This window comes from Macaca fascicularis, chromosome 2 (assembly GCF_037993035.2).
Source record: "Macaca fascicularis isolate 582-1 chromosome 2, T2T-MFA8v1.1".
In the NCBI taxonomy this organism is placed as follows: Eukaryota; Metazoa; Chordata; class Mammalia; order Primates; family Cercopithecidae; genus Macaca; species Macaca fascicularis.
The window spans coordinates 57,213,341-57,225,602 of record NC_088376.1 but is presented as its reverse complement, the minus strand read 5'-3'; the positions used below and the strand labels follow the sequence as shown (position 1 = coordinate 57,225,602).

Genomic DNA, 12,262 nt, shown 5'->3' with positions numbered 1-12,262 from the left:
AAACTGCTTTAAAGTTCATATGGAACCAAAAAAGAGCCTGCATCTCCAAGACAATCCTAAGTCAAAAGAACAAAGCTGGAGGCATCACGCTACCTGACTTCAAACTACACTACAAGGCTACAGTAACCAAAACAGCATGGTACTGGTACCAAAACAGAGATATAGACCAATGGAACAGAACAGAGTCCTCAGAAATAATACCACACATCTACAGCCATCTGATCTTTGACAAACCTGAGAGAAACAAGAAATGGGGAAAGGATTCCCTATTTAATAAATGGTGCTGGGAAAATTGCCTAGCCATAAGTAGAAAGCTGAAACTGGATCCTTTCCTTACTCCTTATACGAAAATTAATTCAAGATGGATTAGAGACTTAAATGTTAGGCCTAATATCAAAAACCCTAGAGGAAAACCTAGGTAGTACCATTCAGGACATAGGCATGGGCAAAGACTTCATGTCTAAAACACCAAAAGCAACGGCAGCAAAAGCCAAAATTGACAAATGGGATCTCATTAAACTAAAGAGCTTCTGCACAGCAAAAGAAACTACCATCAGAGTGAACAGGCAACCTACAGAATGGGAGAAAATTTTTGCAATCTACTCATCTGACAAAGGGCTAATATCCAGAACCTACAAAGAACTCAAACAAATTTACAAGAAAAAAACAACCCCATCAAAAAGTGGGCAAAGGATATGAACAGACATTTCTCAAAAGAAGACATTCATACAGCCAACAGACACATGAAAAAATGCTCATCATCACTGGCCATCAGAGAAATGCAAATCAAAACCACAATGAGATACCATCTCACACCAGTTAGAATGGCGATCATTAAAAAGTCAGGAAACAACAGGTGCTGGAGAGGATGTGGAGAAATAGGAACACTTTTACACTGTTGGTGGGATTGTAAACTAGTTCAACCATTATGGAAAAAAGTATGGCGATTCCTCAAGGATCTAGAACTAGATGTACCATATGACCCAGCCATCCCATTACTGAGTATATACCCAAAGGATTATAAATCATGCTGCTATAAAGACACATGCACACGTATGTTTATTGTGGCACTATTTACAATAGCAAAGACTTGGAATCAACCCAAATGTCCATCAGTGACAGACTGGATTAAGAAAATGTGGCACATATACACCATGGAATACTATGCAGCCATAAAAAAGGATGAGTTTGTGTCCTTTGTAGGGACATGGATGCAGCTGGAAACCATCATTCTTAGCAAACTATCACAAGAACAGAAAACCAAACACCACATGTTCTCACTCATAGGTGGGAACTGAACAATGAGATCACTTGGACTCGGGAAGGGGGACATCACACACTGGGGCCTATCATGGGGAGGGGGTAGGGGGGAGGGATTGCATTGGGAGTTATACCTGATGTAAATGACGAGTTGATGGGTGCTGACGAGTTGATGGGTGCAGCACAGCAACGTGGCACAAGTATACATATGTAACAAACCTGCACGTTATGCACATGTACCCTAGAACTTAAAGTATAATAATAATAAAAAATAAATTAAAAAAAAAAGAAAAAATATTTATTGGTATTGGGAAAGTCATGGGAAATAAGGAAAACAGCTGATGTGGAAGCACTGTAGAGGCAAGAATGACAGAGAACTTTTAAATTGTGACTACTTTTTTTTCTAGTTCTTAAATTTGATTCATATCTTAATGGCCTGGTATAAATTTTTGAGTTGTATTTTTCTATTGCTGAGTCCTTATATAGTATATTATGTTACCTTTATACAGTGAACATCATGGTTGGGAATAAAATTAATTTTAGCAAAGCTTTAATTTAATGAAAAAGGGATTCCTTGGTGACTTATCTTTTAGGCCCTTCTAGCTGTATATTTTAAATATTTCAATACTTAATAGTTTTCATTCACCTCACTTTCTCTTAATGGCTGTTTCTCTTGTTAAATGAGAGAGTTGATTATTTTTACTTGTTCTGGAAGCCAAATTTTTTTTCTTGTTTTTTTCAAGCAAAGGCAAAACAGACCTCTCTCTAACATTTTTGTGGTGTCTGAAGTAAGAATACAAATGGAAGCCAACATAGTAGATCTCTAAATATTTTAAAATTTTAAATTAGTTTAACAAACTTAAATAAAACGTCCTCTTGGCCAGGTGTGGTAGCTCATGCCTGTAATCCCAGTCCTTTGGAAGGTCATGGTGGGTGGATCATTTGAGCCCAGGAATTCAAGACCAGCCTGAGCAACATGGTGAAACCCTGTCTTTACAAAAGTTACAAAAATGAGCCAGGCATGCTGGCATGTGCCTATAGTCCCAGCTACCCAGGAAGCTGAGATAGAAGGATTGCTTGAGCCTGAGAGGTCAGGGCTGCAGTGAGCCACTGCACTCCAGTCTGGGCAATAGAGCAAGACCTGTCTACCATTTGCTTGGTAGATCTTCCTCCATCCCTTTATTTCGAGCCTATGTGTGTCTCTGCATGTGAGATGGGTCTCCTGAATACAGCACACTGATGGCTCTTGACTCTTTCTCCAATTTGCCAGTCTTTGTCTTTTAATTGGGGCATTTAGCCCATTTACATTTAAGGCTAATATTGTTATTGTGAATTTGATCCTATCATTATGATGTTAGCTAGTTATTTTGCTCATTAGTTGATGCAGTTTCATCCTAACATCAATGATCTTTACAATTTGGCATGTTTTTGCAGTGACTGGTACCAGCTGTTTCTATCCATGTTTAGTGCTTCCTTTAGGAGCTCTTTTAAGGCAGGCCTGGTGGCAACAAAATCTCTCAGCATTTGCTTGTCTCTAAAGAATTTTATTTCTCCTTCACTTATGAAGCTTAGTTTGGCTGGATATGAAATTCTGGGTTGAAACTTCTTTTCCTTAAGAATGTTGAATATTGACCCCCACTCTCTTCTGGCTTCTAGAGTTTCTGCTCAGAGATCTGCTGTTAATCTGTTGGGCTTCCCTTTGTGGGTAACCCGACCTTTCTCTCTGGCTGCTCTTAACATTTTTTCCTTCATTTCAACTTGGTGAATCTGACAATTATGTGTCTCGGGGTTGCTCTTATCGAGGAATTCTTTGTGGCTTTCTCTGTATTTCCTGAATTTGAATGTTGGCCTTCCCTGCTAGGTTGGGGAAGTTCTCCTGGATAATATCCTTCAGAGTGTTTTCCAACTTGGTTCCATTCTCCCTGTCACTTTCAGGTACACCAATCAAATGTAGATTTGGTCTTTTCACATAGTCCCATATTTCTCGGAGGCTTTGTTCATTTCTTTTTACTCTTTTTTTTCTCTAAACTTCTCTTCTTGCTTCATTTTATTCATTTGATCTTCAATCACTGATACTGTTTCTTCCACTTGATCAAATCAGCTACTGAAGCTTGTGTATGCATCATGTAGTTCTCGTGCCATGGTTTTTGGCTCTATCACGCCATTTAAGGTCTTCTCTATGCTGTTTATTGTAGTTAGCCATTCGTCTAATCTTTTTTAAGGTTTTTAGCTTCTTTTCGATGTGTTCAAACATCCTCCTTTAGCTCGGAGATGTTTGTTATTACTGATCTTCTGAAGCCTACTTCTGTCAACTCATCAAAGTCATTTTCCATCCAGGTTTGATACATTGCTGGTGAGGAGCTGTGATCCTTTGGAGGTGAAGAGGCACTCTGATTTTTAGAATTTTCAGCTTTTCTGCTCCGGTTTCTCCCCATCCTTGTGGTTTTATCTACCTTTGGTCTTTGAGGATGGTGACCTACAGGTGGGGTTTTGGCATGGATGTCCTTTTTGTTGATGTTGATGCTATTCCTTTCTCTTTGTTAGTTTTCCTTCTAACAGTTAGAACTCTCAGCTGCAGGTCTGTGGGAATTTGCTGAAGGTCCACTCCAGACCCTGTTTGCCTGGGTGTCAACAGCAGAGGCTGCAGAACAGCAAATATTGCAGAACAGAAAATGTTGCTGGCTGATCCTTCCTCTGGAAGCTTTGTCTCAGAGGGGCACCTGGCTGTATATGGTGTCAGTAGGCCCCTAGTGGGAGGTGTCACCCAGTTAGGCTACTCAGGGGTCAGGGACCCACTTGAGGAGGCAGTCTGTCCATTCTCAGATATCAAACTCTGTGCTGGTAGAACCACTACTCTCTTGAAAGCTATCAGACAAGGACCTTTAAGTCTGCAGAAGTTTCTACTGCCTTTTGTTCAGCTATGCCCTGCCCCCAGAGGTGGAGTCTACAGAGGCAGGCAGGCCTTGTTGAGCTGTGGTGGGCTCCACCCAGTTCAAGCTTCCTGGCCACTTTGTTTACCTAGTCAAGCCTCAGGAATGGTGGATGCCCCTCCCCCAGCCTTGCTGCCACCTCGCAGTTTGATTTCGGACTGCTGTGCTAGCAGTGAGCAAGGCTCCATGGGCATGGGACCTTCTGAGCCAGGCATGGGATATAATCTCCTGGTGTGCCATTTGCTAAGACTGTTGGAAAAGTGCAGTATTTGGGTGGGAGTGTCCCGATTGTCCAGGTACTGTCCAGTCACAGCTTCTCTTGGCTAGGAAATGGGATTCCCCGACCCCTTGTGCTTCCCCAGTACACCAATGCCCCACCCTGCTTTGGCTCACACTCCTTGGGCTGTACCCACTGTCCAACAAATCCCAATGAGATGAACCTGGTACCTCAGTTGGACGTGCAGAAATCACCCATCTTCTGCATTGTTCACGCTGGGAGCTGTAGACTGGAGCTGTTCCTATTTGGCCATCTTTGAAATCGTGTTCTATACTCTTAATGCTATATTATCATTTGTCTATGTTTTCCTTTTAGTTCTGTTTTGTACTTCATATATTTTAGTTCATGTATTCTGTCCTAGTTTGTACTTCATGTATTTTAAAGCTCTATTACTTGCTGCATACACATTTAAGATTTTTATGTCTTCTTGGCATACTGACCCTTGTATCATTATATAGTGTCCCCCTTTGTGCCTGATAATTCTCTTTGCTCTGAAGTCTTTGTCTGATATTAGTATAGCCATTCCAGCTTTTTTTTTTTGAATTGGTATTTGCTTGACATGTTTTTCCATTCATTTATTCTAAACCTACCTATATTAATTGTATTTGAAATGTGTTTTGAGTGGATAGCATATGGTCAGGTAATTTTTAAAGTTTCTGTGAATATCTGTCTTCTAATTACAATTGAGACACTTAAATTTTATATATTCATTCATATGTTAGGAGTGAAGTCTGCTGTTCTGTTTTTGCTTCCTTTATGTAGTTTTTTCATTCCTGTTTCCCTTTTCCTGCCTTCTTGTGGGTACCTGATTTTTTTTAACTTCTGTTTGCCTTGTCTATTGTGTTTTTAAATATATCACTTTGTATATACTTTTTGTTGCTCAATGGATTACAGTATACATATATAACTTATCAGTTGCCTAGTATCAACAGTTTGACACTTCTAGTGAAATATAAGAACTTTGCAACCACTTAGGTATTTAGCTTACTGCTTTATAATTTGTTTTCTTAAAGATTTCCTTTACATACATTGACAACCATGTCAGATAATACAATTTTGCTTTCAGCTATCTCACATTTTTAAAACTCCAGGATAGCCTATTATATTTACCCAAATGTTTACCCATTCTGTTCTTCATTCCTCGTCTTCCAAGTTTCATTCTGTTATTTCCTTTCTTTGAAATACTTTCTTCAGCAATTCTTTTTAAAAAATTAATACTTTACTTTTTAGAGCAGTTTTAGGTTTACAGAAAAATTGAGCAAAAGGTACAGAGGTCCCATAAACACCTTTACCCCCTCCCACCAGTTTTTTAAATTAACATCTTGTATTATGGATTATATTTGTTATAATTAATGAGCCAATTTTGATACTTCATTATCAAAGTCCGTAGTTTACATAGGGTTCACTCTTGGTGTTGTACATTTTGACACATGTATAATATGTATCCACTATCACCATATCAGAGAACACTTTCACTGCCCTAAAAAATCCTCTGTGCTCTACCTATTTTTCCCTCCCTACCCCCGACTCCCAGGCAACCACTCTACGTGGTTTGTCTTTCCAGAATGTCATATATTTGGAGTCATAAAGTGTGTAGGCTTTTCAGATTGGCTTCTTTCACCTGGCAGGTGCATTTAAGGTTACTTCATGTCTTTTTATGGCTTGATAACATTGATTTTATTGCTCATTAATATCCCATTGTATAGATGTAACAGTTTATCCATTCATCTATTGAAGGATATCTTAGTTGCTTTCAAGTTTTGACAATGATGAGTAAAGCTGCTATGAACAGGTTTTCCTGTAGGCATATTTTCAACTCATTTGGATAAATACCAAGGAGTCTAATTGCTGGATCATATGGTAGGTGTGTATTTCTGTAAGAAACTGCCCAACTGTCTTCCTAAGTTGTTTTTGCATTTCCATCAGCAGTGAATAAGAGTTCTGCTGCTCCACATTCTCATCAGTATCTAGTATTTTCAGGGTTTTAGACTTCAGCTATTCTAATGAGTATAGTAGTATCTCCTTTAGATTTATAATTCCCTAATGTATGATCTCAGATATCTTTTCATATATTTATATACTAATTGTGTATCTTTGGTGAGTTGCCTAGTGCCCCCACCCCCCAACCCCCGAATTTGAACACTGGGTTGTTTTCTGTTGAGTTTTAAGTTTTCTGTATGTTTTTGATTGCCAATCCTTTATCATTTATGTTTTGCAAATATTTCCTGTCTGTGGCTTTTTATTCTAACAATGCCTTTCACAGAACTGAGGTTTTACTGTAAAAGCTTAACTACCAATTTTTTTTCTTCATGGACTGTGCTCTTCATGTTGTAGATAAAAAGTCAGTACCAAACTCAAGGTCGCCTAGATTGTCTCCTATGTCATCTTCAAGGAATTTTATACTTTTGCATTTTATATTTAGGCCTAACTTTCCAAATAAATTGATAATTCTTCATTTTTATTGTTTTCTAACCTACTTATGTTGCAGTCAAAGAACTCACTCCACATAACTTCAGTTCTTTAAAATTTGTTGGAATTTGTCTTATGCCCCAGGGAATAGCCAAATGTTGTAAATATTTTATGTGCTTGAAAAGTATGCATATGCTGAAATTGTTTGCAGAGTGTCCTATATATGCCTGTTATGTTTAACTATTTCATTAAAATTTTCTATACTTTTCCTGATTTGTATCTGTTCTTCCTATCAAATTCTGAGAGATGTGTTGAAGTCTCATGCTATGATTTTTAAATTATTTTTTCTTATATTTCTGCCAACTTTAGTTTGAGGCCATATAATTTAAGGCCAGGTTATTGCTAGAATATATATTTAAATTACTCCATCTTCCTGATTAGATGAAACATTCATCACTATGTAGGCACTCACTTTATCCCTAGTGATACCTTTTACCCTAAAGACCATTTTATGTAACATTGATATAGCTCCATGTAGTGAATGTTGTGATGTTCTGCCCTGATCCCCCATCAGGACTGAAGGACTTTTTGACTTAGGTGCTGGGAGTACAACCAGATGACAGCCTTCACCCATCAGCCCTCTATGGGAATTGTCCTCAGCTGAAGGGAGCCACCTTACCCGAGACCACTCTCTTTTCCTGGGGACAGTCTGCCTCCTCTATCTGTTCAGAACAGGGTTATAAAGGTCCAGTCCCCTTGCCAATGCTGCTTTCTCTCTCCGCTCTCCTCTGGGATTCTGATTAAATCCCTACATTCTCCAGGTCTCCTCTCTCCATGCTTCCTTAGGGATAGAATCTTCTAGCCTCTCTTCCCATTCCCCAATATCTCTTTTAACTCTTACCTAATCTGGCATTAAACCCAGTTCCATAATTTCTAGGTTTTTTCCTTCTGTTATGCAACTTTATATAGTTCAGTTCTGGCTTTATCTCTGTAAACAGCAATGCTAAGTACTTTAATGTCTATATCTGATGATTCTATAGACATCATATATCTGATGATATAGAGTCCCTGTGTTTTTTTCTGGATCACAATGCCATGTCTCAGTGTTTACTGAAACTTTGACGATTTGCTTTTAGAAATAACAGAAGTCTTAGTTCTGACAATGCTGGTTTCTTTCAGAGACAGGATGTGTTTTCTTCTACCAGGACTTTAATATACTAGAAACCCAGAAAGCAAAGTTTTAGATCTTTCAGATTCATACTCCCACATCAGAATAAGCCCTTTAGGGACCGAATCCATGAGAAGTGTTATTAATGGTACTGAACACTGACCTGGATTATTTTTTAGCACTGCAAGACCACCAAGTAGCTCTGTCTCTCTGGTGCTTGCCAAAGCCTAGGAAAAATGCAGCAGTAATTTGGGATAGGGGATGGAGCGAAGAGGAGGATGCATCCTGCTACTTCCAGGGTTGTACTATCTCTTTCCTCTTCCATCACTAGCTCGAGTGAAAATCTAGGAAAGAAGCCTTTGATTGGTGTATTCTAAGATAGAGGTAGTTGATTGCTGTTTCCTATCACATAGCTAGCTGTATCTTAGCTGCAAGAGATGCTGGAAACTCTAAACCTCAAGCATCTTAAGGTTTTATAGGTGTTACAGGCAGAAATCTAAGATGTCCCCCAATCTCCCTCCCTGATACTACATCCGTGATTCTTTCATATTGCATGGCAAAGGAATTTAGCAGATGTAATTAAGGCCCCAAATCATTTGATTTTGAGTTAGTCATAAGGCACTTATGAGTCTAACCTAATTATGTAAGTTATTTAAAAGCAGAGTAGTTTTCTCCCACTGGTAGCCTAAGAGGGAGTCAAACAGATTCCAAGTGAGAAAAGGAGTTAACATGCCACTGCTGCCTTGAAGATGGAAGGAGCCTGTGGTGAGGATATGAAGGTCCTCTAGAAGCTGTGAGCAGCCCCTAGCTGTCAGCCAGCAAGCAAACAAGGACCTCAGCTCAGCAACAGCAAGGACGTAAATCCTGCCAGTAACAGAAATGAGCTTGAAAGAAGACACCAAGCTCCAGATGAGAAAGCAGCCAGTCAACACTTACAGCCTTGTGAAATTCTTAAGCAGAGAACCCACCCATGCTATTCTAGACTTCTGACCACAGAACTGTGAGATATTAAATGGGTATTGTTTTAGGCCACTAAGTGTGTGGTAATTTGCTGTTATGCAGCAATAAAAAACTAATGTCAAAGAGGTCATTTTTTCACTTCTACCAAGGCTCACAAGGTGGCAGAATTTCACAAACACAAAGGTTCAGATACGAGGTGACCAAAATGGTAGGATATGCTCCAGGGGATCAGGGAACTGTGCACTATGTAAGATAAGCGATTTAGTCCTGCAGGTTTATGCCAACTACGAGAAGAAACAGCATGACCCATCTCTTAAAAATGTTCTGGTCTTCTAGGGCAGCTGATGCCAGCACGCACCCAAAGAGAAAACCTTAGTCCCCTGAAATGTTAGCTACAGATACCTTTTAAATAGAGCTCTGACTTGGCCAAAAATCCAGGAAACTGTATACTTAACTGAAAACAACCTAGAGTAAAATAAATCACACCAGCACAAAAGGACAAGTATCTACAAAATCTTTATAAATTCACATTTTTTCTGAAAGTATACAAGCAGTCTCAATTTACTGGGACAAAAATGAACATTTTTGTTCTTTAGTAATGAAGTCAATGTACAATTCAGAGCAGGTGTTCATAGAAACAACTAGGTTTGTAAAAACTGTGTTAAGACAATTCACAGCTGAAATCAAACACTGAATGTGTTAAATACTTGCCATAAAACAACACTTTAATACACAGCATTGATCTTGCTAAATAAGGCTATGATTCATAAGATGCACGTATTTCCAAAGCTGTTTAACATTCTTATAAATTAACTCACAGGATTCATATAATTGCTTTTTAGCTTCAACTGGGTATTAGCAAAAATAATACAAAATGATCCCCATGCAAGCACAAATTTACCTTCCTTCCTAAATAAAACATGAGATTATATTACAACTTGTTAGCCTCTCCTTTAAAATGTCTGTGACATTATGAAAGAGGAGACGGAATTCTTGTTTTGAAAACCCCAACACATCTTTCACTGTGGCCCATTGCTGTTACTTCACTAACACAGTTGCTCAGATCTCAAGGTACTCACGGTCTAAAATTTTACAATTAGAATGTATGCACAGGTCAAAAAGAGCAATTCAAGGGTTAGAAGTCCCCAGTGCCCCACACTGGCTCATTGCCGAGGTGGCAGGGTGCAGGCTGTGTGAGTCAGGCACACTTATCCCTCAACTGGGTTTCTGTAGCTTTACAATTTGGATAACTAGTTAGCAGACAGTAGCTGGGACATGTCACATACAGATTTGAGTCCTCCAATAATGTATACTTTGCCAAGTTTTATCCCTTTGTTAAAGAAAATAGGGAATATATAGCTGCCAGTAAAAATCATTTCCCCAATCTTAGTCTCCCATTCTTCATCATCTCCATGAAACCGACTATTAAAATAACCTCTCTCTCTGCACTAGTGGACAAAGTTCTACAGAAACTCAACAGTTAAGAGCGACTCTGGATACTGCAAGTTAAGGCTTTTAGTGCAAATAGAATGAATTCTCACTAAGGTCAAAAGGTTTCAATTGGGTACCATGCTGACTTCTTGGTATCTTTTAAGGCCTAATTTTCCCTTCCTTGTACTATAGTGTGTTCCAGCTAATTTCTATTTGGAAACGAGTTGGAAAAGCTGAAAACCAGGTATTATTGAAGGCAAAGCAGCCTCACGTCAGTTTTTTTATCAGCTCATTCGGGAAGAATTTTTTTTTTTTTTTTTTTTTTTTTTAGAAAGTGGGTTGGGCACAGTGGCTCACGCCTGTAATCCCAGCACTTTGGGAGGCAGAGGCAGGTGGATCACTTCAGGGCAGGAGTTAGAGACCATCCTGGCCCACATGGTGAAACCCTGTCTCTACTAAAAATACAAAAATTAGCTGGGCGTGGTGGCATACTCTTACAATCCCAGCTACTTGGGAGGCTGAGGCAGGAGAATCACTTGAACCCAGAAAGCAGAGGTTGCAGTGGGCCAAGATCACACCACTACACTCTAGCCAGGGTGGCAGAGGTGGGGGAAAAAAAGCAGGACCCCTGTCCTATATTCAGGATTTTCTCACATATGTGAAACCATCTAAATTCTACATTGTTAAAGGTAGCTTAGGTTAATTAGTCTATACTTATTTAAGACTAACATGGGGTGAGATGGATTTTTTTAAAAAAATCCTAAAGTGAGGCTTTCTACTTTCCTTCTAGTGAGGAAAAAGGTGACAAAAATTCAAGTGTCAATGTCCCTTTCCTGGGAAGAGGTTTAGAAAAACAGAACAGCTCATCTTCTGAACTCTACCAGTTCCTTTTGAAGTTAACAAAGCATTAGAATCAGATGTAAAAAAAGAAAAAAAAAAAAAAAAGCAGGGAAATATTTACAAAACTGGACATTCTTTACAGATATAAAATCTTGCTAATACGGGGAGAACCATACAAGGATGTTTAAAGAGAGACAGTAACCTTAGTAAAGCAAGGACGGAGAAAACCAGGATATAATATGTGCTTTTTATTGCCAGAACATGGTGAAACCAGGAGGAGGAGAGATGACCTGATCCCTGAAGTGAACTGCTCAGCTAGTCTGTGTACCTCAGGAGGTCTGCAGGTGTGTGGTTAGGTAAAAACTGAGCTGTGCAAACTCACTGTATCCAAGTTCTTCTCATGAGAGAGCGGAACAACCTGGCCAGCTTAAAGGCAAGTGTTTTCATTCTTTTAATTAAATAGGCTGTGATAAAATTAACAATAAAACTAGCCCAGAATCAATCAGCCCGGTAAGTGTCGTGCAAATCTTGCAGTAACAAAAGACGATCTGAGAGACTACACGTTGGTCTCCAGTCCTAGCAAGCGTCCCATTCTCTCCACATTCTTATCAATTGTAGCTTGACACGTTATCTCCTTGGCACATTCCATAGGAAACCAGCCTCTTTCTCCATCTCGCAGTCGTTCCCCCTCATACCAGCCTGTCAGAAAGAACAGAGTTCACATCAAACAACAAGTATTTGGAGTGTGCCAGGCTCCAAGGAGGATATGAAAAAGCTGAGAGGCAGCATCCCTCCCCAGGCTAGATGCTATGGTGAGAAGAGAAAGTGGGACAGGGACAGGCTTCAAGGCGGAATGAATGACATGGCAGGGAAAGGACATGAGCAGAGGCCCTTATTAAGTGAGAAGGCTGGGAGTATTTGAACCTGGGCTGAGCTAGGAAACGAGAGGCTTTGGGTAAGGATAGCAGGAAGAACAATATTTTTGAA

At 39.4% G+C, this 12,262-nt stretch overlaps 1 protein-coding gene across 4 annotated transcripts in view; it reads right to left on the bottom strand.

The window, feature by feature from the left end:
- Positions 1-9,504: 9,504 nt before the first annotated feature.
- ARHGEF26 (Rho guanine nucleotide exchange factor 26) overlaps positions 9,505-12,262 on the bottom strand; it is a 137,099-nt gene continuing 134,341 nt past the window's right edge. For 2 of the 4 annotated variants that reach the window (XM_005546153.4, XM_074031294.1), the window contains one exon: positions 9,505-11,974. In XM_005546153.4, the coding sequence (XP_005546210.3) occupies positions 11,832-11,974 (143 nt within the window). In that variant the 3' untranslated portion in view covers positions 9,505-11,831. The remainder of the gene's footprint in view (positions 11,975-12,262) is intronic. The other 2 variants (XR_012430809.1, XR_012430808.1) reach the window with 1 other exon arrangement.